This window comes from Salvelinus sp. IW2-2015, linkage group LG25 (assembly GCF_002910315.2).
Source record: "Salvelinus sp. IW2-2015 linkage group LG25, ASM291031v2, whole genome shotgun sequence".
In the NCBI taxonomy this organism is placed as follows: domain Eukaryota; kingdom Metazoa; phylum Chordata; class Actinopteri; order Salmoniformes; family Salmonidae; genus Salvelinus; species Salvelinus sp. IW2-2015.
This window is the reverse complement of record NC_036865.1, coordinates 15,515,044-15,542,737: the sequence shown is the minus strand read 5'-3', so window position 1 is coordinate 15,542,737 and position 27,694 is coordinate 15,515,044. Positions and strand designations below refer to the sequence as shown.

The 27,694-nt window shown below is 41.9% G+C and overlaps 1 protein-coding gene across 2 annotated transcripts in view; it reads left to right on the top strand.

Moving 5' to 3' along the window:
• LOC111951933 (cGMP-dependent protein kinase 1) overlaps window positions 1-27,694 on the top strand; it is a 191,865-nt gene that overhangs the window by 49,297 nt on the left and 114,874 nt on the right. For both annotated transcript variants that reach the window (XM_023970299.2, XM_023970298.2), the window contains exon 3: window positions 20,450-20,563. In XM_023970299.2, coding sequence (XP_023826067.1) covers window positions 20,450-20,563 — 114 coding nt within the window. The remainder of the gene's footprint in view (window positions 1-20,449; window positions 20,564-27,694) is intronic.

Genomic DNA, 27,694 nt, shown 5'->3' with positions numbered 1-27,694 from the left:
ACCACTTGCTGTGCGGTAGCAGAGAGAACAGTCTATGACTTGGGTGACTGGAGTCTTTGACAATTTTTTGGGCTTCCCTCTGACCGCCAGGTATATACGTAGGTCCTGGATGGCAGGAAGCTTGGCCCCAGTGATGTACTGGGCCATACTCACTACCCTCTGAGGTGCCTTACGGTCAGATGCCTAGCAGTTTCCATACCAGGCGGTGATGCAACTGGTCAGGATGTTATTGATGGTGCAGCTGTATATCTTTTTGAGGATCTGGGGACCGATGCAAAATCTTTTCAGTTTCCTGAGGAGGAAAAGGTGTTGTCGTGACCGCTTCACAACTTTCTTGGTGTTTTTGGACAATGATAGTTTGTTGGTGATACTGACAACAAGGAACTTGAAATTCTCGACACTCTCCACTACAGCCCCGCCGATGTGAATCGGGGCGTGTTCGGCCCTCCTTTTCCTGTAGTCCACGATCATCTCCTTTGTCTTGCTCAACGTTGAGGGAGAGGTTGTTGTTCTGTCTCTGACCTCCTCCCTATAGGCTGTCTCATCATTGTTGTTAATCAGGTCTACCATAAAATGTATCAAATGTATTTATAAAGCCCTTTTTACATAATCTGATGTCACAAAGTGCTATACAGAAACCCAGCCTAATACCCCAACAGCAGGCAATGCAGATGTAGAAGCACGGTGGCTAGGATAAACTCCCTAGAAAGGCAGGAACCTAGGAAGAAACCTAGAGGGGAACCAGGTTCTGAGGGGTGGCCAGTCCTCTTCTGGCTGTGCTGGTGGAGATTATAACAGTACATGGCCAAGATGTTCAAACGTTCATAGATGACCAGCAGGGTCAAATACTAATAATCACAGTGGTTGTAGAGGGTGCAACAGGTCAGCACCTCAGCAGTAAATGTCAGTTGGCTTTTCATAGCCGATCATTCAGAGTTAGAAACAGCAGGTGCGGTAGAGAGAGAGAGAGAGAGTCAAAAACAGCAGGTCTGGGACAAGGTAGCACGTCCGGTGAACAGGTCAGGGTTCCATAGTTGCAGGCAGAAGAGTTGAAACTGGAGCAGCAGCACTACCAGGTGGACTGGAGACAGTAAGGAGTCATCAGGCCAGGTAGTCCTGAGGCATGGTTCTAGGGCTTAGGTCCTCCGAGAGTTAGAGAGAAAAGAGAGTAAGAGAGAGAGAGTTAGAGCAGACTTAAATTCACACAGGACACAGGATAAGACAGGAGAAATACTTCAAATATAACAGACTGATCCTAGCCCCCCGACACATAAACTATTGCAGCATAAATACTGGAGGCTGAGACATGAGGGGTCGGGAGACGATACCCCCGGACAGGGCCAACCAGGCAGGATATGACCCCACCCACTTTGCCAAGACACAGCCCCCACACCACTAAAGGGATGTCTTCAAACCAACAACTTACCCTAAGACAAGGCCGAGTATAGCCCACAAAGATCTCCCTCACGGCACGAACCCGAGGGGGGTACCAACCCGGACAGGAAGATCACGTCAGTGACTCAACCTACTCAAGTGACACAACAACCACTGTTGTGTCGTCAGTAAACTTAATGATGGTGTTGGAGTCGTGTTTGGCCACGCAGTCGTGGGTGAACAGGGAGTACAGGAGGCGACTAAGCATGCACCCCTGAGGGGCCCCAGTGTTGAGGATCAGCGTGGCAGACGTGTTGTTGCCTACCCTTACACCTGGGTTGGCCCGTCAGGAAGTCCAGGATCCAGTTGCAGAGGGAGGTGTTTAGTCCCAGGGTCCTAAGCTTAGTGATGATCTTTCTGGGCACTATGGTGTTGAACGCTGAGCTGTAGTCAATGAACAGCATTCTCAAATAGGTGTTCCTTTTGTCCAGGTGGAAAAGGGCAGTGTGGAGTGCGATTGAGATTGCGTCATCTGTAGATCTGTTGGGGCGTTATGTGAATTGGTGTGGGTCTAGAGTATCCGGGGGAATGCTGTTGATGTGAGCCATGACCAGCTTTTCAAAGCACTTCAAATCAAATCAAATTTTATTGTTCACATACACATGGTTAGCAGATGTTAATGCGAGTGTAGTGAAATGCTTGTGCTTCTAGTTCTGACTGTGCAGTAATACCTAAGAAGTAATCTAACAATTTCACAACAACTACCTTATATACACAAGTGTAAAGGAATGAATAAGAATATGTACATACAAATATATGGATGAGTGATGGCCGTGTGGCATAGGCAAGATGGTATAGAGTACAGTATATACATATGAGATGAGTAATGTAGGGTATGTAAACATAATATAAAGTGGCATTGTTTAAAGTGACTAGTGATACATTTATTACATCCATTTTTTTATTTTTAAAGTATTTTTAAAGTGGCTAGAGATTTGAGGCTGTATGTTGGCAGCAGCCACTCTGTGTTAGTGATGGCTGTTTAACAGTCTGATGGCCTTGACATAAAAGCTGTTTTTCAGTCTCTCGGTCCCAACTTTGATGCACCTGTACTGACCTCGACTTCTGGATGATAGCGGTGTGAACAGGCAGTGGCTCGGGTGGTTGTTGTACTTGATGATCTTTTTGGCCTTCCTGTGACATCGGGTGGTGTAGGTGTCCTGGAGGGCAGGTAGTTTGCCCCCGGTGATGTGTTGTGCAGACCTCACTACCCTTTGGAGAGCCTTATGGTTGTGGGCGGAGCTGTTTCCGTACCAGGCGGTGTTACAGCCCGACAGGTCGCTCTCGACTTTGCATCTGTAAAGTTTGTGAGTGRTTTCGGTGACAAGCCACATTTTTTCAGCCTCCTGAGGTTGAAGTGCCACTGTTGCGCCTTCTTCACCACACTGTCTGTGTAGGTGGACCATTTCAGTTTGTCCGTGATGTGTACGCCGAGGAACTTAAAACTTTCCACCCTCTCCACTATTGTCCCGTCAATGTGGATAGGGGGGTGCTCCCTCTGCTGTTTCCTGAAATCCACAATCATCTCATTGGTATGCCTCCTTGCTCGCACACACTTTTTCAGTTCCGCCCACAAATTTTCTATAGGATTGAGGTCAGGGCTTTGTGATGGCCACTCAAATACCTTGAATTTGTTGTCCTTAAGCCATTTTGCCACAACTTTGGAAGTATGCTTGGGGTCATTGTCCATTTGGAAGACCCATTTGCAACCAAGCTTTAACTTCCTGACTGATGTCTTGAGATGTTGCTTCAATATATCCACATCATTTTCTTGCCTCATGATGCCATCTATTTTGTGAAGTGCACCAGTCCCTCCTGTAGCAAAGCACCCCCACAACATGATGCTGTCACCCCCGTGTTTCACGGTTGAGATGGTGTTCTTCGGCTTGCAAGCCTCCCCCTTTTTCCTCCAAACATAACAATGGACATTATGGCCAAATAGTTATATTTTCCTTTAATCAGACCAGAGGACATATCTCCAAAAAGTACGATCTTTGTCCCCATGTGCAGTTGCAAACTGTAGTCTGTCTTTTTTTATGGAGGTTTTGGAGCAGTGGCTTCTTCCTTGCTGAGCGGCCTTTCATGTTATGTCGATATAGGACTCGTTTTGCTGTGGATATAGATACGTTTGTATCTGTTTCCTCCAGCATCTCCACAAGGTTTTTGGGATGTTCTGGGATTGCACTTTTCGCACCAAAGTATGTTCCTCTCTAGGAGACAGAACGCGTAACCTTCCTGAGTGGTATGACGACTGTGTGGGCCCATGGTGTTTATACTTGCGTACTATTGTTTGTACAGATGAACATGGTACCTTCAGGTGTTTGGAAATTGCTCTCAAGGATGAACCAGACTTGTGGTGTTCTCAAAAAAAAACTCTGAGGTCTTGGCTGATTTCTTTTGATTTTCCCATGATGTCAAGCAAAGAGGCACTGAGTTTGAAGTTAGGCCTTGAAATACATCCACAGCTACACCTCCAATTGACTCAAATGATGTCAATTAGCCTATCAGAAGCTTCTAAAGCCATGACATCATTTTCTGGAATTTTCTGAGCTGTTTAAAGGCACAGTCAACTTAGTGTATGTAAACTTCTGACCCACTGGAATTGTGATACAGTGAACTATAAGTGAAATAATCTGTCTGTAAACAATTGTTGGAAAAATTACTTGTGTCATGCACAAAGTAGATGTCCTAACCGACTTGCCAAAACAATATAGTTTGTTAACAGGAAATTTGTGGAGTGGTTGAAAAAACAAGTTTTAATGACTCCAACCTAAGTGTATGTAAACTTCCGACTTCCAGATGTGAGACGCTGGTCCATTTGTGCACCGCCATATGGGACTCCTGGTAATGGCCAGTTGTGACACAGCCTGGATTTGGACCCAAGGCTGTAGTGACGTCGCAACACTGTGATGCAGTGCCTTAGACCACTGTGCCAATCGGGAGACCCCACACTTTAGTTTTATCGCAAAACCGGATAGCAACCTCTGTCCAGTGAATTCCACAAAGCATATTGCATGTACAGTAACAGACAGTTACATGATCTACAGCATGTTCAAGCAAGTTAATGTTTTCCGACATTTTCGGACCACTAAACAACTATTGATTTAGAACCACAGAGAGTTACGGCAAGTTGCAAGGAAAACAGGAGCTGCCTCCACTATTCCAGCACCATTTCAACTTCAACATTTCAACATCATTAAATCACCTCTGGTTAGTCTAATACAGTGACAGCTAAAAGATACCAAAAACAATTTATTCCAATCAACGTAAGCTAAATATGATGTAGCTGTCCATGGTTCTGATTTGTGTGTGTGTGTGTTTGTGTGTGTGTGCGTGCATGTAGAAAAACATGTTGACCATACTTGTAGAGAAACACCAATGCCATCTTCCTCTCTTTCATGTTGACGAAACGGTCTATCACTCTGTCATACAATACACGATTTTATTTATTTATTGTCCTTGGCTACCTGGCTAAAATGCTTGCTCGCTAGCCTAACTTCCATTCATGGGCAACGTTAGCTAGTTAACATTAGCCTTCTAGATCTAGCTACATATTGAACTCCCATCCTCTCAGGCCAGGCCAATTTATGAATTAATGGTTGGATCAGAATCACCGTTATAATCATTGGCTAACACGCAGAATTAAGTAAAACCCCTATCTCCATCCTTGGCTAATTTAGGAAAGGGACAGTTTTAGCTAGCTAGCTAGCCACCGGAGGACAACAACACAATGAGATGCAACAATTCAAGTTTTTCTGTCAGTGACGTATGCTCTCAATGGGATTTGATTGGAGTGACGCCGTTGGAAAATCTCCCTGGTTTTGTGGTTGAATCTGTGGTTGAAATTCACTGCTCGACTGAGGGACCTTACAGATAATTGTATATGTGGGGTACAGAGATGAGGTAGTTATTCAAAAATCATGCTAAACACTGTTATTGCACACAGAGTGAGTTCATGCAATTTATTATGTGACTTGTTAAGAACATTTTTATTCCTGAACTTATTTAGGCTTGCCATAACAAAACAGTTGAATACTTATTGACTCAAGACATTTCAGCTTTTCAATTTTTTATAAATCTATGAACATTTCTAAAACATAATTCCACTTTAAACTATTGGGTATTTTGTGTAGATCAGTGAGACAACATCTCAATTTAATCAATTTTAAATTCAGGCTGTAACACAACAAAATGTGGAAAAAGTCAAGGAGTGTGAATACTTTCTGAAGGTACTGTGTGTGTGTGTGTGTGTATGTGTGTGTGTGTGTGTCCTCTCCTTGAGATTGGATTGCTGATTCAATCAGAAGGTACGAAAAATTGATTATTTTTTCTCTCTAATACACTTTTCTCTCATTTGATTTTGTGTGTGTGTGTGTGTGTATGTGTGTGTGTGTGTGTGTCCTCTCCTTGAGATTGGATTGCTGATTCAATCAGAAGGTACGAAAAATTGATTATTTTTTCTCTCTAATACACTTTTCTCTCATTTGATTTCTACTTTATATATGAGAATGAAAAAGTTAATTTGCAGTTTGCAAAATATGCATGACATCTGTGCTCTGTAGAAAAAATGAATGTCATTTCAGAAATAGTGTGATAAAGAAAATAAGCTTTTTGCAGAGAAAGAAAGAGTTCCTGGTAAAAAAAAAAGGACAGGTTATATTCACTTTATATGTTCCATTCAATGTGTTATTATTGATTTGCTTGCTGGAAGGAACACACATGCACATGACCAAACAGACTGAGAATAGCAACACAGAGAGTACACCCCCCCCCCCCCCTCTCTCTCTCTCTAGTCCTGTTTCCACTCTCTGCTTCCTCCCTTCTTCCTCCGTTCTCATCTACCCAATGAGAACTGTCTAGTCTCGTTTCACATATCATTCCCAACTTCTCTTTGTCACTCTCTGTCCTCCTCCCTTTTCACCCTAATGTTTCCTTGTCCTTATTATTAATCTCTTTCTGTATCTTATATGTCCCACTTTTCCCTTTCTATCCACTTCCTTCTTTCTTTCTGTCAGCCCCCATCTTCTTTTCTCTTTCTCTATGTTTAGTATTTATCCCAGGTGGCTATATTGATTCATATTCCCAGTCCGGGGGTTAGATGAATATGCTTTAGAGGGAGACTTAATGAGTCATTTGTGAGGGATCCCTGAGTCTTTAACTCTCACTCTGTATAAACCTGCTGTTGAGAGCTCCTCAACAATAGATGATACATTTACACTTTGTAAAGTTTGCATGTGTGTATATGTGTGCCAACCTCAAGCTTCTTAACTCCCCTTTGAAAAGTGGATCATGAGTTCAGTTTTCTCTAGAGGACCCATCAAAGCCTCGTCTATAACCTCCCAGTGTAGAAGTTGGCTTTAGGCACAGATCTAGGATTACCCTCCCCAATCCTAACCTTAACTATAAGGGTCAAAATACAGAAATAAGGTCAGTGTCCAGGGGCGACTTCTCCTATCTATAATCTTTAGAGGCCATGTCTTCTCCTCCTCCCCTAACCACTGATACAGGGTCAGCTATTTGTTCATCCCCTGAAGGTTAAGGTTACCCATTGGAGGCAAGGTAATCTGATCCTAGAGCTGTGGTTTGGGAGACCTTCTACCCCCAACGTAGGAGTGGACTGTCGACTGTGGCCAGGGTGTGTGTGTGTGTGTGTGTGTGTGTGTGTGTGTGTGTGTGTGTGTGTGTGTGTGTGTGTGTGTGTGTGTGTGTGTGTGTGTGTGTGTGTGTGTGTGTGTGTGTGTGTGTGTGTGTTGGTGTGTGTGTGTGTGTAAGGGGATTCTAATAATCTTGTGCCTGTTTGCCTAGAGTGTGTGAGGTAGGCCTATGTACTAGTCTAGGGAAGAGACCGATGGAGCTCTGGCTGGCTTACTCTCTCTCTTTTTGCTCAGGTTCAGCATGCATTAAGACCTTTTTTGGCTTTGTTAGAAGCTGAAAAACATCATGGCTGTATGGAGAGCAGCAGTCATTACCGCCATGTGAAAATATCCAGCTTTGAAGCACTGACCTTTGTTGTATGGTATTTTCAGTAATTGCATTTCCTGTGCTCTGGATGTTAGGGCAAGGTACTTGGAAGAACATATTTGAATAGGGTTTCAGAATGTTCAAAATAGTATAGGCCATTAGTCAAGTATGCCACTTAAATCAAGCCCTATTTTTGAGATAACAAGCAAGGTAAAGATAGGTAAAATGCAGTTTTTTAGTCTCCTTGTGCTGAAGCAGCCCCCAAAAGCATGAAGTCTAGGTTGCCCTGAGGCGTAAAATAAAATAAACCATCTGCTGTGTTCCTTTGTATGCCCATGTCATTTGACAATTGTTAAATTATCATGTCAAATCTTTTATGTTTGCTAGAATAGGCCAGCGTGTTGCATGTGTTAACACGGCATGTAATGTCACCCTGTCAACCCTTCAGTATGCCAACAGTGTGTGTGAGTTTGTGTATGTGCGTCCGGCACTATGTTCAAATAGACAGAGAAATTGAATCCCCTTGGTAAATGAGCCTCAGCGATGTCTGCGCTCTGATTCGCCGGGCCAGGAAGAAAATGAAGTTGGCCCATTAGTGTACTTTAAATGTCACAATAATATGCGGCACTAACCGCTAATGTCGTAGCGTGCTAAAAATAACCCTCTGTGGAAAGGGTCCGACATAGAACCCAAAGGGGTTCTACCTGGAACCAAAAGGATTCTACCTGGAACAAAAAAGGTTTCTTCAAAGGGTTCTCCTACGGGGACAGCCGAAGAACCTTTTTAGGTTCTAGATGACACTTTTTTTTTCTAAGAGTGTTTTGGAATAATAACATGGTTCATTGTTGACGTTAGATATGATCACGAGGAATTTATTTAAGTCATTATCCAAGTTGGCTAATCATTCACCAGGGTCTGTAATGACTAAACTTAATTAGAGCACGGCCCATACAATCAGAAACAATCTTCTGCTCAATTATCTTTGACTATAGTTTCAAATCTCTTCATATTAAGTAGCCTAGCAGTTAAGAACATTGGGCCAGTAACCCAAAGGGGGTCGGGGGTTCGAATCCCTGAGCTGACCAGATAAAAAATTATGGCAATGTGCCCATGAGCAAGGCACTTAATCCTAATTGCTCCTCTAAGTCAGTCTGGATAAGAATATCTGCTAAATGTACATTTCATATTCAATCTAATTATATTTGATAAACTGATCTAACTTCAGTGTGTAGATGTTATTATTTTAAGGTTACACATTGGAGGAAGGGTAATCTGATCCTAGATCTGTGGCTTGGGGGACCTTCTACCCCGAGCATAGAAGTGGGACTGTCAACTGTGGCTAGGCTATGTGTTATCCTCTATGGGACAAATCCTCCCCCATTTCCTGTCCATGATGTTGTGTTGTGAGAAAAAAATATCTGTCATAAAGAAATAATTGCACTGTACCCCATGGATGACCCTTCAAACTCCTTCAAACTCATTACCTAATAGCCTGCAGGAAATGAACTGATGCTTTTCCAAATTAGGTTTACGTATAGTAATAAATAAGCATTGCATGAAATTTCCCTGAATGGCGCCCAGACAATGGCCTTGCTACAAACCATTTTAAACGGTACTGTCTCAAGTGTCCCCTCTTTCCCAAGGTATACTAAGCATTCCCCTTTGCACTAAACCATTTGTATTACTCATCCAAACGGACTTCAGATGACGAGGGTGGATATATGGATTTAATAGACCTGTGTCGTTTACCGTTTAGGAGTAGGCAGGGTGGAGCCGAGGCCATATCTCTTACCCTGGTCTGCTCCCAACATCAAGGGCAAAGGAAAAGCAGCAGGCTTCTGGTTTGGAATGCAGCCAGTGTTTCCTCTGCCTTAAACTGAGCCCTGAAGTCCCCCTTATCACTCACATTAAAATGTGAACCCACATTAATGAGGGTATATACAATAGGCGAGCAAGAGAACGGGATGTGCCCCAATAAAATACGAGTACAAAGCTTGATTACATTTAGCTAGCACTGTAGATAAGTGTTTTATGGTACTTTGCATTTTCACTTCAGATATCAACTATTTTATCGGCCCTCTAGCGCAGCCGGTAATTCAGTGACTGGGGTGGTGAATGGACATGCTGATGTTCAGTTGCTCTACAGTATGGCCCTCATAGGCAGTGAACGGGGTCATCACAGCGCAGTTCTATTTGAATGGGATTTGAATAGCACTGCCGTTGGGTTTGCATGGACGTGGTGATCTAGATGACCTCAGTGTCTCAACACCACAGATCCTCAAAACAAATCTCCAAATGAATGTAATGATGTAAGAATAGGCTGTGTGTGTGTGCGTGTATGTGTGTGTGTTTGTGTGTGTGTGAGAGAGCACGATCTGTCTGAGCTATGGAATTTCCCTGAACAAACAACTTTTGTGGATTTTAGCTAATTAGATCAGCATGTAATCATGCATGTAGTTCTGCTTGAACAATCCCAACAAATTACACTGGATCAACAATAAGCTGATGGACCATCTTGGTCGGGAAGATCATCATTCTCAAAGCCGCTGTTTACTTCTAAGATCACTTTAGCACCGCCCTAAAAACCCGATTCAAATTCGACACAAACCTTCAAATAGGTATGTAATGACACATTATATAAACTCTTTATAGTGTTTTATTTACATTTTAGAGGCGATAAGGTGATAAGTTGGACAGATCGAGTGAAAAAAGCAATTTTCCCACACGACATCGGTCCTTCTCACTATCACACATTAGTTTCGCTTCCCCACGGGGCTCATTGCCTGCTTGAATTATGCAGAAACGGGCAGTGTTTACGTCATGTAATTGATTTTGTTGGAAAGGGGAGAAATTGTGCTTTACAATGGTATTGCCATTACAGTTGATCTGGAAGTATTACGTTTTTGGGGCGCTAAAATAAGGGCAATTGTACGGACCAAGGCGACGTACGAGTTTACGTGAGTTTACGTTACTCATTATTTGGAAGATTATCATTATAAGGACCGAAAAAACAGAGGCAGTGGGAAACCCTATTCAACTAAGTAAATAAAATAAAAATTATGTTAAAAAACTATTTATTATTAGCAAGCTAGCTGGCTACAGTAGGCCACTTTGTAGGTCAAGTTAACTTAGCTGCTAGCTAGCTAGCTAACTTTACACAATGTTAAACTAAGTTAATTAAGTGTCATCAGCTATCTAAATTCCTAGTAGCTATCTATGTTGATGAAATCATTGTAAATTAAAAACACTGTTTCCAAATGTATTTGTAGACAGCAGCCATGGAAAAGGGTGAAATTGCAGCTTCAGCTGTCAGTAAAGGGAGAGTGTAGGTTACTGTACTGGATAGGGAAGGTCATTTTGTGGGAGAACATTATAAAAAGATTCTCCAGTCCATAGAGGGGAAACTTTGAGGGCAGAGAGATAATAGCAATAAAAAGTGCCTTCAAACCCCTGCACTTTTACCACATTTTGTTGTGTTACAACCTGAATTTAAATTTACTGATCACTGATCTACACACAATATCCTATAATGTCCCAGTGGAATTTTGTTTGTAGAACCAAAATTAATTAAAAATTCAAAGCTGAAATGTTGTGAGTAAAAATGTGCTTAACAAATCTCATAATAAGTTGCATGGACTCATTCCGTGTTCAGTAATAGTGATTCACAAGATTGTTACATTTTTTAACTACCCCATATCTGTACACCACACATACAATACAATTACCTGTAAGGTCCCTCAATAGATAGTGAATTTAAAGCACAGATGCAACCACAAAGACCAGGAAGGTTTTTCCAATGCCTTGCAAAGAAGGGCGTCGATTGGTAGTTGTGTAAAAGAAAAAGCTGACAGTGAATATCCCTTTGAGCATGGTGAAGTTATTCATTAGGCTTTGGATGGTGTATCAATACACCCAGTGACTACAAATATACAGGTGTCCTTCCTAACTCAGTTGCCGGAGAGGAAGGAAACTGCTCAGGGATTTCACAATGAGGCCAATGGTGATTTTAAAACAGTTACATTGTAGTTACTCCACAATACTAACCTAATGTGCCAGAGTGTAAAGAAGGAAGCCTGTACAGAATAAAAATATTCCTAAGCATGCATCCTGTTTGCAACAAGTCACTTAACCTCTACGGGATCGGTCCCCACCCCACGGGACGGTTGATCTAACGTGCGCTAATGTGATTAGTACGAAGTTGTAAGTAACAAGAGAATTTCCCAGGACATAGACATGTCTTATCTGGGCAGAAAGCTTAAATTATTGTTCATCTAACTGCACTGTTGAATTTACAGTAGCTATTACAGTGAAAAGGGAAAAACCTAGTCAGTTTAAATGAATATATTCAACTGAAATGTGTCTTCCGCATTTAACCCAACCCCTCTGAATCAGAGAACTACCTTAATCGGGGAAAGGTATGTTAACTGCCTTGCTCACGGGTAGAACAACAGATTTTTACCTTGACAGCTAGGGGATTCGATCCAGCAACCTTTCGGTTACTGGCCCAACGCTCTAACCACTAGGCTATCTGCCTCCCCCCACAAAAAAGACCATGCTATTGTTTGAGGAGAGTGCACAACAACAAAAAACTTTTATCACGGCAACTGGTTTGATACATTCACCTCTGAAGGTAAATAATGTACTGACATTCAGTAATCTTTCTCTGATTTTCCATCCTGAGGGTCTCAGAGATAAAATGTAGCATAGAAAATACATTTTATATTCGAGAAAAAACATTTTTATATTCAAATATAGGAACTGGATTCTACAGTTTGAACCCCTGCTGTGTCTCTGCACAGAATATGCATATCCCTACTTCAGGTCTTGAAGGTCTTCAGGTCTAACTACAGGCAGTTAGATTTGGGTATGTAATTAAATAAAAAAAAAAAAAAAGGGTCCGATACTTATGTAGTACCGCAAAAAAAATTGCAAAAGAAATTTACTTTTTATTCTGAATACAAAGCGTTAGGTTTGGGGCAAACACAACACATCACTGAGTACCACTCTTCATATTTTCAAGCATGGTGGTGCCTGCATCATGTTATGGGTATGCTTGACATCGGCAAGGACTAGGGAGTTTTTTTAGGATAAAAAGAAACAGAATATAGCTATGAGCACAGCCAAAATTTGAGAGGCACTGGGAGACTAATTCACCTTCCAGCAGGACTATAAACTAAAACACAAGGCAAAATCTACACTGGAGTTGCTTACCAAGACAACATTGAATGTTCTTTCGCTCCAAAGGTGCTTCTACAAAGTATTGACTCAGGGGTGGGAATACTTTATGTAAATGGGATATTTCTGTATTTAATTGTCAATAAATTTGCTATAATTTCTAAAAACATGTTTMCACTTTTTCTTTATGGGGTATTGTGTGTAGATGGGTGAGAAAAAAATATTTAATTCCTTTTGAATTCAGGCTGTAACACAACAAAATGTGAAATACGTCAAGGGGTATGAATACTTTCTGAAGGCACTGTAATATTCAGTGCTGTCTGAGTATAATGAAGCCTGCTTCTTTGTGATGCTTTCTGTCCTCAGATATGGAAAGCTGTGAAAGCCTGTTTTCAGCTCAAGAGAGAGGTCTCAATGAATGTCCCAAGAGACTAAGGGTATATCCTATAACATGGGTTATATGTGTAGGCCTACGTATGTTAGATACAAAAATACAGTTAAACATCACACACAATGTATTAACCTATTACAATTGCAGCAGGCCAACCCTGCTGGAGGTCTGCTGGGTGTGCAGGGTTCTGTTTCATCCCAGCAATAACACAACTGACTGAACTTATCAAATTAAGGCCCTCGAATGTAAGTGTGCTATTGCTGGGCTGGAAGTCTGCTCACCCAGTAGATCAGGGATCTGTGGAGCAAGGTTGGCCACCACTGATATGGAGTTTTTTTGTTCACCTGAAATTATGCTTTAGGAGTAATAGTCTACTTGTTACAACTCAATTATATATTGCTGTTTACACTAAGATGTCTAATCTATCAGGTTTGAAGGTAAGACCCAGATGTGTTTCTGTGTTTCTGTGTTGTATTCTCAAATGAACATTTCCTTTTGTCTAGTTGTAACATCTCCAATCTGTTTTATTTGATTGTCATTCTCTCACAGTATATGCTATGTGAATCCATTTTCCAGTTTATCATATAGGATGCATCGTCCATGCAGCCATTGGCCTACAGTTTGATGGCATTGCTGGCCGTATGGGCATCTGTCATCTGAAGCAGAGAATAGCTCAATTTAAAATGATACCAGTAGAAACTGTATAATTAGTTATACATAGGTTAGCTGACTTTTCCCAAAACAAACCTCATTGTGGCTAGCTACTTCTTGTCCCTCACGGTCGCCTTTTCAGACAAATATCACTTCAGAAACATCTAAATKTAAAATATTGATATGGTCAGCATTGTAGACCATTTCTCCCTTCTGGCTGCAGCTTTAGCTCCTCTCGAAATAACATAGAAATGCTGTGAAAACCAGCGTGCTGTAAACATTAAAAAAATGTTTTGTTGAAATGATTTGCCCTCATGCACTGTTGATCCTGTAGCACTGATCTGGTGAGCACCTTTGGAGCTCCGCCCAAGCAAGGCATTTGATTGGTATGACGTGTTACGAGGTGTCACTGATTTACACCAGGTTACCACCCCTCTTTAGCTGAATTCTGCCATGGAACTTCCACAAGCTTCAGGGAAACCTGGTTTGTGAAGAGGCTAGAAAATAACTAACAACCAGCCCGCTTGACCAGCAACTTCAGAATGCAAAAACAAATGTACTCATTAAAATAATGTTTTTTACTGAAGAAATGTCATGAATATTTTTATAAGTATGTTGGCAACCGTTTTATAAAAGCATTAAGGCCCTCGAACCCTGACCTAAGAACAGACCTTCCCTCAGGCCTAAGAACAGCCCTTACTTGTAAGGTTCACCTTCCACCTGCCTGTTTACCTACCTGTGTATGACCATTGCCTGCCTGTGACCACGATTCCTGCCTTCTGCGAAGGCGAAATAAACACCTGCCGCGCTCTGCGCGTGAATCTACACCTTTTTCTCCCTGAGTATTCATTACATTACTCAGGAATTATTACATGATAATCCCCAGGTTCTCATGCCTTATTGCTTAAATACTAAATACCCCTCAGGTATTATTTCATTGTTGAATACTTGTTTCTGATTGGCTTGAAGGTTATTCTAGAGCGGGGGTTCGCAAACTTTTTCACTCTGGGCCACCCTTCCATCATTGGGGAACATCCCGCGCCACCCCCAGCACATACATGCCATATCTGTTTCTATGGGCACAAGCACTGTTCATGAGACAAACTGTTTTCAACCCTCTTGTTGGTGGAGATAATTTTGCAGGTTTAAAACTTATTTTACACATTTTGTCATGGGGTGCAAAGAAAATGTTGTAGTTTTAAAGCTTATGTTCTTGCAATTCTATACATTTTGCCATGCCTGATGTGTATTCATGTGCTATTTGAGTGCCCCAAAAAATACAACAATATCTATGGGCTAAAAAACCTAAATACAAAAATGGTGCCTGACATGGGCTAGTTGATCTGGACATTTCTGACAAGTTATAAATAGCTCTTTAAGGTATGCAAAGACTAACATGACAAGAGGAACTGATGCTGCACTACCCGATTTCGAAATTGCACCTTGTGCATTCTACTGTTACAACGTTCAAGAGTAAGTTTAAAGCCGGACTGAGTTCCTTTAAAACATAATAATAATAATAATAGAAATGCTGACCCATGCGCGCTCAAGTTTGCAAACCACTGTTCTAGTGCATGCATTATTTGCCTATAACGCACGGTAATCATACATCGTGTCATCAGATGAACTCACCCAAAACATACCCCCTGTTTGAACTGACTGACTGCTTCTATTACCATAGAATATTAAATTGGATTTTCACCTGTCTGCATAGAATGTTGTCATCTAGATATCGTCTAGATATCATCTAGGCTAGGGTACCAATTTACTTGGACATTTTATATCCACTGGATATAGCCTATAAGTTCAGGTGTCCAAGTGTCTTCTCACATCGCTGCATAATAATACATATTTTGACCTTCATGGTCCATAGACTGCAAAAAACACATTTCCAGCAGTTCAGATTGTTGTTTTAACTACCTATGTGTCCTTCTTATAGCCAACAACATAGCCTATGTATTGAAGTAGCAACTCGGTGTTTAAGAGTTAATGGGAGTTTGATATGTTCGATCAGAATAACTAAGGGGTTAAATGGGAGTTTTATATACTGTGGACAAAGTCAGTGCTGCGTGCAGGAGTGACATTAGAATATTATGCGTTTTCAACAGACTGTGTCACGCCTGTTCCCACTCCCCCTCCCTGGCACTCAAGGGCGCCAGGCTGCCGATCATTACGCACACCTGTCACCATCATTACGTGCATCAAGGCAACATTGGACTCACCTGGACTCCTTCACTTTGTTGATTGCCCCCTCTATATCTGTCTGTTCCTCATTACTGTCGTAATTTTTCCCTTGTCCAGACGCTGTCCTTGTTTGTTTTATGTCGGTTATTTACTATAGGTTCACTCCCTGTACTTGCTTCTCATCTCCCAGCGTCTGTCCTTGCAGAATGCAGACACAACAAGTTTTTTGTTTTGGTTGGTGAAGTCGGGTCTGCGGCCGCTGCCGAAGAAACCGGGGTTTCCTCGGTTGGCTCGTCTGGCTTCCACCCCACGTCATGCCTTAGCCGGTTTGCCAGGCTCCCACGCCTCAGCCGGTTCGTCAGGCTTCTACGCCTCAGCCGGCTTGTCGGGCTTCCACAGCTCAGCTGGCTCATCCGACTCCCATGTCTCAGCCGGCCTGTCAGGCTCGCCCAGGTGGGACGTCGGGTGGCACCCCTAGAGGGGGGGCAGGGTACTGTCATGCCTGTTCCCCCTCCCTGGCGCCAGGCTGCCCATCATTACGCACACCTGTCACTACCATTACGTGCATCACCGCAATATTGGACTCACCTGGACTGCTTAACTTTGTTGATTGTCCCCTCTATATCTGTCTGTTCCTCAGTTTGTTCCCCGTGTCAGCCTTAATGTCGTTATGATTCCCCTGTCCAGACGCTGTGCTTGTTTGTTTTATGTCGGTTATTTATTATGTGTTCACTCCCTGTACTTGCTTCTCATCTCCCAGCATCTGTCCTTACAGACTGAGCCATGGTGGTTTGTTGGCTAGCCTTCAGTTTGATTAGAATGCAATGATAGCGCGGGGTGAACCATTGCAGTGTTTAATAATCGGGAAAAAATTTGATTTCCACCTAAATAGACATAGCGAAGCGTAATTATTTTCATGAGATGGCCATAAACAATAATTTGTTAGTTTTAGAAAGGTCTGGAACTCACCTTTCTTGTAAAAATAGTTACACATTGCTGAGGTGTACTCACTTTTGAGGACACAAGCTCAATTACATTGTACAAATACGGAAAGTCATATAAGATTTTTTTCCCAATTCAACTAAAGTGGGGCAATAGGGCTTGAATTGACTGAAATTATTTTTAAATATAGTAAAAATCGAATTGACTATAAGATTTTACCTCTCAAACTGTAAAATAAATATTATCATACTTAGTAACTTTGACACCATTTCATATAACTGACGACAGAGTCTTTTCTCCTAAACATCCACTGAGTTTTTGTCACGTTCTGACCTTAGTTCCTTTTTCATGTCTTTATTTTAGTTTGGTCAGGGCGTGAGTTGGGGTGGGCATTCTATGTTGTTTTTCTATGTTTTGTTCTGTACGTTATATTTCTATGTGTTTGGCCTAGTATGGTTCTCAATTAGAGGCAGGTGTCGATCGTTGTCTCTGATTGAGAATCATACTTAGGTAGCCTGTTTTCCCACTATGGGTTGTGGGTAGTTGTTTTCCGTTTTAGTGTTTTCACCATTCGGGACTGTTTCAGTTTTCATTTTGATTCTCTTGTTCTTTTTGTATTTTGTATTCATTGTCATTAAAAGTTATTATGGATACGTACCACGCTGCATTTTGGTCCTCCTCTCCTTCCACCAACGAAAGCCGTTACAGTTTTGCTGAGACACCATGTTTTTCATGTTGAGAGCACTAAATCCGGCCGAGAATATCACAGCGAGATGAAACCTCAGCTTTTGGATTCGCTCAACTGTCGCCTTGCATATACTGTCTTCCAGACTGAGCTCCATCACTCAGAGGAAGAGCAAATTGATTCTTTGAATGGATAGGCCAGAAAATATGACACGTCACTCCCTATGCAAATGTGGGGTCTGAAACCTGACACTTCAAGTCAACTCTGCTGAGTAGTAGTGGAGAGCGTTCACAGAGCACTTTGTACACCAAAATGTCAGTCGGAACCAGTCCAGAACCGCTTAAAGTCCCTCAAATAGGTAACTTAACATACAGTGGGGAGAACAAGTATTTGATACACTGCCGATTTTGCAGGTTTTCCTACTTACAAAGCATGTAGAGGTCTGTAATTTTTATCATAGGTACACTTCAACTGTGAGAGACGGAATCTAAAACAAAAATCCAGAAAATCACATTGTATGATTTTTAAGTAATTCATTTGCATTTTATTGCATGACATAAGTATTTGATCACCTACCAACCAGTAAGAATTCCAGCTCTCACAGACCTGTTAGTTTTTCTTTAAGAAGCCCTCCTGTTCTCCACTCATTACCTGTATTAACTGCACCTGTCTGAACTCGTTACCTGTATAAAAGACACCTGTCCACACACTCAATCAAACAGACTCCAACCTCTCCACAATGGCCAAGACCAGAGAGCTGTGTAAGGACATCAGGGATAAAATTGTAGACCTGCACAAGGCTGGGATGGGCTACAGGACAATAGGCAAGCAGCTTGGTGAGAAGGCAACAACTGTTGGCGCAATTATTAGAAAATAGAAGAAAATAGAAGAAGTTCAAGATGATGGTCAATCACCCTCGGTCTGGGGCTCCATGCAAGATCTCACCTCGTGGGGCATCAATGATCATGAGGAAGGTGAGGGATCAGCCCAGAACTACACGGCAGGACCTGGTCAATGACCTGAAGAGAGCTGGGACCACAGTCTCAAAGAAAACCATTAGTAACACACTACGCCGTCATGGATTAAAATCCTGCAGCGCACACAAGGTCCCCCTGCTCAAGCAGGCGCATGTCCAGGCCCGTCTGAAGTTTGCCAATGACCATCTGGATGATCCAGAGGAGGAATGGGAGAAGGTCATGTGGTCTGATGATTCAAAAATAGAGCTTTTTTGTCTAAACTCCACTCGCCGTGTTTGGAGGAAGAAGAAGGATGAGTACAACCCCAAGAACACCATCCCAACCGTGAAGCATGGAGGTGGAAACATCATTCTTTGGGGATGCTTTTCTGCAAAGGGGACAGGACGACTGCACCGTATTGAGGGGAGGATGGATGGGGCCATGTATTGCGAGATCTTAGCCAACAACCTCCTTCCCTCAGTAAGAGCATTGATGATGGGTCGTGGCTGGGTCTTCCAGCATGACAACGACCCGAAACACACAGCCAGGGCAACTAAGGAGTGGCTCCGTAAGAAGTATCTCAAGGTCCTGGAGTGGCCTAGCCAGTCTCCAGACCTGAACCCAATAGAAAATCTTTGGAGGGAGCTGAAAGTCCGTATTGCCCAGCGACAGCCCCGAAACCTGAAGGATCTGGAGAAGGTCTGTATGGAGGAGTGGGCCAAAATCCCTGCTGCAGTGTGTGCAAACCTGGTCAAGAACTACAGGAAACGTATGATCTCTGTAATTGCAAACAAAGGATTCTGTACCAAATATTAAGTTCTGCTTTTCTGATGTATCAAATACTTATGTCATGCAATAAAATGCTAATTAATTACTTAAAAATCATACAATGTGATTTTCGGGATTTTTGTTTTAGATTCCGTCTCTCACAGTTGAAGTGTACCTATGATAAAAATTACAGACCTCTACATGCTTTTTAAGTAGGAAAATCTGCAAAATCGGCAGTGTATCAAATACTTGTTCTCCCCACTGTATAAGAGGTAATGTGTTTTTGATGGTTGAGCATTCTGGTTTTTCCTCTTCTCCAGCTGTCTGTCTGCTTAGCGAAAGAGGATGAGTTTACACAAAGGTCATAACACAAAGTGAGCTTTGAAGGAGGGCAGTGCAAAGAGCTAAGTGGAACACAGAGTTTTAGCAGTTGTACACATGCACACACAAACACACACCTATGTCCATACCTCATGTACTTGCTGAGCAGTAAAGAAGTTGTAAGTTTAAAAAAAGAAAGAAATGTAATTGTTTTGCAAAGCGAAAGTTCTGTTTTTTGGAGGTGGTGAGATGTGTACATCACATACGCATGTCTGTCACCCTTGTATTATCACAAACTCTGACAGGTGTTTGGGACTAGAGCTTCTGAAAGTTCAACTTCCAGAATGTGACTCACTATTCTCTTCTCCTTCTCACCTCCTCTCTAATCTTCTGCTTCAGTTATTTTCATCAGGTACCTGCCAATCACCACAGTCTTTTTTCCCAGTTCCCCTTTTCTTACCCAATCAGAGCTCTAGTTCCTCTGGAGTATGGATATTTCCGTGATGAGGTGCATCCAAACACAATAGCTATACTCTGCTCCAATCACAGACAAACAGGCTGGGCAATCACACCCATCACCCTTCACAGGCCCCAATTACACAGAAAGGATGTCCTCAAACTGCACAATTTCAGGACATAACCCGTTGTCTCTGAACTATTTCCTTGGTTTGCGTTTAATATTTTATATTGATCTGTCATACTGTTGCTGCTGAATGCCAAGCCATTGTGAACTGTGTGATTTCACGGTCTACTTTATGTTGTATCTTACTGCTTAGTCATGCATACTAGGGGATAATAGTATGTGATCCATATAGTCTATCAGTTTATTAGCATCCTGCTCTGATGTACTTTGCTAGATGGGCCACGATGATGTGCAAAGTCAAGTACAAGGGATATATAACTGTATTTTCAGTTATATTATTAAGAGTGTGTATTTGTATGTGTTTCCAGATATATTAAAAGTGTGTGTGTGTTTTTCAGATGGTAGGGTGGAGGTGACAAAGGAGAGTGTGAAGCTGTGCACCATGGGACCTGGGAAGGTGTTTGGGGAGCTGGCCATCCTCTACAACTGTACCAGGACAGCAACTGTCAAGAGTGAGTCTACAGCACCACAACACCACATCAATACTGCTGCACTGAAACACAACACACACACACACACACACACACACACCACACACACAACACAACCACACTACACTAAACATTGGGTGGGGGGTTGGTGGTACAGCAACACTAGCCTACTGTTGGTTGTGTGCTTTGGTTTTGTCACTACACACACATACCACACACACACATGTTACACACACACACACCACACCAGCACACACATTACACACACACACACACACACACACAGAGAGCTCAGTGTGGAGTCAATCAGTACCTGCCGGACGGTGAGTCATCCCTCAGTAGACATAGGAAGGAATCACCCTGTTATGTACTAGCAGAAGCTTGGAACACACTGATAGCATTGTTCCAGTCAAGGTGAAACAGCCCTCTAGCCACAACACGTTGGATTTTACTCTGGTTGAGTAGCTCAGAACACCCAAAGTGGTGCATTTGACATGCAGCTCACCATTTTCTTTTTCTCCTAATGGTTGTGCTTTAGTTTTCACCTCAGGTTTTATCATCACAGGCCTACACACATGAATATATACATACACCGACAGAAAGGTTTCTAAGTCTGTGTCCATATTTCAGTGAGCCTGTGTGTGTTATGAGAGTGTGTCAGAATGAGGAATGTGTGTTTATGGAGCAAAGAGGAAATGGGTACAGGCTGTAGCTGTAGGGTTGGATATGAATAACACGGGATCGACATAGAACTGTGTGTTAGGACATTTACAATGGACGCAAGCACTCTCTTCTCACACGTTTGCACATACGCACGTACTGTACACTTCTGTACACCACAGCTGAAGAATGTTGTATCTGAAACAGTTTCATTGACAGGTCCCAGTCAGTTTCGCATAAAATCCCTTAAATCACTTAACTTAAGCACTATTGATTCATTAATCAATTACTCACACAGTTGATGGATTTTCATGAGGTGGTGGCTGGTGACTAAACCCCTAGGATGTGCAGTGGCCAAGGTGTGAAGGATATAGAGTCCCTGAGGTGATGGCTGAGATTGGAGGAGAAAGATGGGAGGAAGGGGGTTGGGGGGAGAGAGTTGAAGGGTGAGCTGAGAGGAGAGATGCGGGGAGGGCATGAGGGGAAAGTGATGAGAAGGGAGAGGTGAGGGGCAGAAAAGAAGGTAGATAGGTGAGGAATGGAAAGATGAGAGGTGAGGAGGCCGTCACGCTATCAGTCAGTCTGCCACCTCCTACCTGTTCCTCTGGTTCCTCCAAAGTGTTGGATCTCATGGCTCTGTTGCCATGGTGAGGAGTCCTAAGGGAGGGTTGGGGCTGAGTATCTGGGGGATTAGATCTACTACACAACAGTTAGAGTGTCTCAACCATCACAGTCCCCTGACTCCCACTCACATATCTCCCACAACCACTGCTCACACACAAGACCTGTTGAATTTATCTAGGTGCATGAGGAAGTCTGTTTGTGTGTGTTATCTAATCAACCAATTCATTGTGCTGCCATTATGAAGCATCTAGGAATGCATATGTACATTTTCTTCTAAGGGATTATTCCAGTGTGCGCTCCTTTAAGTATAATTTGCATGTGTAATTATGACTTGGTATTTGAGGAGCATTTTCTTCAGATGTTAAATGAGCCTGTCAATAACGATTCTCCATAATACAAACCCACCCCGCTACCCGCCCACCCCCTCCCTCCTTTAAATGTACCGACAACATGAAACATAATTGCATATCTGTGGATTACATGGCATAATCATGAAGCAATATGAGAAGTTGAGGACAATAACTGTTTCACAAGAGTGCTGTTATTACAGATGATGGCTTTTCTTAAGAAATACTAAATTACAATGTCATGCCTCTTTAAGCATCTGGAAAGCACCACATACATCGCTACATAAAGTGTTACATAAATCCAAGCGTGTTGGTCTCTGTGTTGAAATACAGACTACAGGTTTGCAGAGATCTCTCTTTGTTTGACGTCTAACACTCATTATCACATGCCATGCTGTAAGGATAGAGGGATTTGGGTCTGGCAGAGAGGGAGGGATGGGGTTAGAGGAGAGAGAGAGAGATTGTCACGATCATGTAGACTTATAATTAAATATACACACTGAAGGAACATCAGCTTATCAAATATAAATACATTGAGTATTAAATATGAATAGATTTGAGACTACAGTCAAATACAATTGAGCTGAAGACAATGATTAAAGCTAGCCAAATCACTCCAGGGCTATTCTCGGTTCATATGTTTCTGATTGTATGGTCCATGCTCTAAGATTACTCATTACAGACCCTGGAGAATTATTAGACACATTTGAAAAGGATTTATAAATTCCTCCGGGTCATATCTGTAACGTCAACAATAAACAATGTTATTTTTCCACTAGGACGCAAACAAGTCATGCATCACTTTCTCTCCTATTAAGGACAAATGGCTTTAAGGACGGTTTTAAAGAGGTTACAATCTCAAGACCAGGAGAGGGAGAGAGAGAGAGATGGGGGAGGGAGAACAAGTAAGGAAACAATAGAGAGAGCAAGGATGGGAACAAGGAAAGGAACGAGAGATGCATGCTTAAATGTTGAAAACATATGCAGTGCTTTTTCCCCAGAACTGGAGGTTAGTGGCATTTAGGAAAAAGCAGTCCAGCCTGCTCATCAGCACAACACTGAAGAACACAGTGCAGTACAGCACAAGATAGCTCAGAGATATCTGCCATTCTACAGTGTTTCCAGCTAAACTCTGACTTTAAAGAGAAATTCCCCCGGTGATATTATGATACTATGATTCATATTTTCTCTCTACCCATAATCCATGTGTAATGTAGATTCCTGACCCTTTTTCTAAGCTATTGTGGATTTGATCACATAAACCAACATATACCTCAGTTTCCCTTGAGATTAAACTCTGAAAGCATTTTGCTCATGTTCAACAATGCATTCAAATAAGGACACACACACACACACACACACACACACACACACACACACACACACACACACACACACACACACACACACACACACACACACACACACACACACACACACACACACACACACACACACACACACACACACACACACACACACACACACACACCCCACTCATCACCACCCTGCCTCTTTCATTAGACCCACACAGTCACAAACACAACACTATCTCTCCTTGCATCGCAGAAAGCAAAACATGAAAACAGAAATGAACCTTAGTCAGGCTGCAATTCAGTGTAGTCATTTTTAGAGGCTCCATTGTTTGGAGAGTTGAGCTGTATGAAAAGCCTTTCCTCCAGTGAATGACCAAACTCTTGTCTGTCTGTCTGTCTGTCTGTCTGTCTGTCTGTCTGTCTGTCTGTCTGTCTGTCTGTCTGTCTGTCTGTCTGTCTGTCTGTCTGTCTGTCTGTCTGTCTGTCTGTCTGTCTGTCTGTCTGTCTGTCTGTCTGTCTGTCTGTCTAATCTCTATTAGTAGGTTTTGACAGTTTAGTGGGACTCATCGTTCCCTGCTTGGGCTTTCTCTCAGTTCACCCTGTCCAAAATTACTGGGCTTTTGTTATGACAGGAGTTGGAAGTTACAGGTTTGACCTCAGGAGAACAGGCATGAAACTAAACACTGGAACTTTTCTACTGACAGTGGTAGCTTCACTAGGGACTCACTGTTTAAATCATAAAACTTGTTGTTTGGAATTCTGTGGCAGATTCCTGTGTATGTGTGAGGCTGAGAGGGGCTCTGTGTGTGTGTGTTAAAGTAAGTTCATGTATGTGTCTTCACATGTGTCTCTATACAGGTGTCTGTGTTTCAAGTCAGTCAATTCAGGAAGTAGACTGAAATTCCAATTCAATAATGGTAAAAAGGGCATCTATTTTCAACAATTTCTCAATAAACTGAAAAGGAGATGCTATATATTTCAAAGGTTTTTCCATTTTTTTATTTGTGAATTTAAACCACTTCCTGAATTGACTGACTTCAATTCAAATTGACCCCAACCCTGGTGTGTTTGTAGATGTACAGTATGTGTACCACCAGGGTTGGGGAGTAACGGATTACATGTCAACCGTTACATGTAACGGATTACAAAAAACGGTAACTGTAATCCGTTACGTTACCAGCAAAAATGTTGTTATCAGATTACAGATACMTTTGAAAAACTAGATGATTACGTCGAGGATTACTTTTACATTCAGAAAGAATGTCATTGAGAAAAACAAAGTGTCAAAGATTTTTTTTCTCAATGACATTCAAATCAGATTGAAAAAAGGCGCAAGTTTAAGTTCGTTCCACCTGAGCGAGTCTGACCCCAAGTCAGAGACCACTATGATGACACACCAAATGTGTTTGATGGATCATGGGAAAAGAGCAGGAATGGGCTTTTGTAGGCTATAGTCCAAGCTATGGCTTCAAATGGTGTGGCTGCTGTCGGCATCCAAAGATTATCCAACTTGAATAAACGCTTGGAGGTAAGGATGACAGCAGTGGTGTAGTCTACGGCGATTCGGATATCACCTATTAATGATATCTAAATAGTGTATTGTTGTGAATCACACTGCTGCTCTCTCATTTAGTTATTTGCGCCTTACAGATTGTGATTGTTGTGGATGGCTGTTCACAAATCTAAATGTGTATTTGAATCCAATAATGGTTGAATTCAAGAAGTTTAAGCTGCCTATCAATCATTGTTTTTGAAACCAGTGGACAGCTAGTGAAAAATGCCCTTTTGCAACCTTTTTTGCAGCTGCAATCTTATTCAATGTGATAAAAAAAATTATCCATAGGCCTAATGGACACATGCTCAAACTCGCACACTTTTGATAGACTGAAAGGGGCAATCTGCAGTTGCTATATATATACATATATATACTGTATATCCATTGATTCTTGAAGAATATAACTTATGCCTCATGAGCTTAGTTCAACTGTCACAGTCCATGTGAACCCAAGATTTAAGCTTGTATTTCTCCAATGTTTGTAAACATTGTAAATGTTAACAAACACTGTATAGCCTCATAACATGATTAAAACAAACATTTTAATATCATGGATGGTCAGTCCTTGCATCCATAGCTCTGTCTATTAATCTAAGAGTGGTTACATTTCTCTAGGCTCATCCTTCAGCTTTTTACCAAAACAGAGGCTGGTCAGACATTTTGTTATTGTCACTGTGGATTTGACCTTTAAACAGCTGCATATTATCAACATATCAAAGTGTCACCAACAAAAATGTAAACAATAGGTGTAACGTGTACGCTGGGAGTCGGGAAGCAAGTACAGGGAGTGACTTTAATAATAAATAACACGAGGAACAAAACAAGAAACACGAGTAGTGTACAGACATGAGACACTGAAACAGAAACATGAACTCCTAGGGAAAGAACCAAAGGGAGTGACATACAGTTGATGTCGGAAGTTTACATACACCTTAGCCAAATACATTTCAACTCAGTTTTTCACAATTCCTGACATTTAATCTTAGTAAAAATTCCCTGTCTTAGGTCAGTGAGGATCACCACTTTATTTTAAGAATGTGAAATGTCAGAATAATAGTAGAGAGAATTATTTATTTCAGCTTGTATTTTTTTCATCACATTCCCAGTGGGTCAGAAGTTTACATACACTCAATTAGTATTTGGTAGCATTGCCTTTAAATTGTCTAACTTGGGTCAAACGTTTCAGGTAGCCTTCCACAAGCTTCCCACAATAAGTTGGGTGAATTTTGGCCCATTCCTCCTGACAGAGCTGGTGTAACTGAGACAGGTTTTTAGGCCTCCTTGCTCACACACGCTTTTTCAGTTCTGCCCACAAATTTTCTATAGGATTGAGGTCAGGGCTTTGTGATGGCCACTCCAATACATTGACTTTGTTGTCCTTAAGTAATTTTGCCACAACTTTGGAAGTATGCTTGGGGTCATTGTCCATTTGGAAGATCCATTTGTGACCAAGCTTTAACTTCCTGACTGATGTCTTGAGATGTTGCTTCAATATATCCACATAATTTTCCTGCCTCATGATACCATCTATTTTGGGAAGTGCACCAGTCCCTCCAGCAGCAAAGCACCCCCACAACATGATGCTGCCACCCCTGTGCTTCATGGTTGGGATGGTGTTCTTCGGCTTGCAAGCTTCCCCCTTTTTCCTCCAAACATAACAATGGTCATTATGGCCAAACAGTTCTATTTTTGTTTCAACAGACCAGAGGACATTTCTCCAAAAAGTACAATCTTTGTCCCCATGTGCAGTTGCAAACCATAGACTGGCTTTTTTATGGCGGTTTTGGAGCAGTGGCTTCTTCCTTGCTGAGTGGCCTTTCAGGTTATGTCGATACAGGACTTGTTTTACTGTGGATATAGATACTTTTGTACCTGTTTCCTCCAGCATCTTCACAAGGTCCTTTGCTGTTGTTCTGGGATTCGTCATCTCTAGGGAGACGGAACGTAACCTTCCTGAGCGATATGACAGCTGCGTGGTCCCATGTGTGTTTATACTTGCCTACTATAGTTTGTACAGATGAACGTGGTACCTTCAGGCATTTGGACATTGCTCCCAAGGATGAACCAGACTTGTGGAGGTCTTTTTCTGATTGTTGGCTGATTTCTTTTGATTTTCCCATGATGTCAAGCAATGAGGCACTGAGTTTGAAGGTAGGCCTTGAAATACATTCCACAGGTACACCTCCAGTTGACTCAAATTTTGTCAATTAGCCTATCAGAAGCTTCTAAAGCCATGACATTATTTTCGAATTTTCCAAGCTGTTTAAAGGCACAGTCAAACTTAGTGTATGTAAACTTCTGACCCACTGGAATTGTAATACAGTGAACTATAAGTTAAATAATCTGTGTGTAAACAATTGTTGAAAAGTTACTTGTGTCATGCACAAAGCAGATGTCCTAACCGACTTGCCAAAACTATATAGTTTGTTAACAAGAAATGTGTGGAGTGGTTGAAAAAACAAGTTTTAATGACTCCAACCTAAGTGTATGTAAACTTCTGACTCAACTGTATATAGGGAAGGTAATCAGGCAGGTGATGGAGTCCAGGTGAGTCTGATGAGATGTGGTGCGCGTCATGTTGGTGACCAGTGTGTGTAATATTGATCAGCCTGGTGACCTCGTGCGCCGGAGAGGGATATACATGACAATA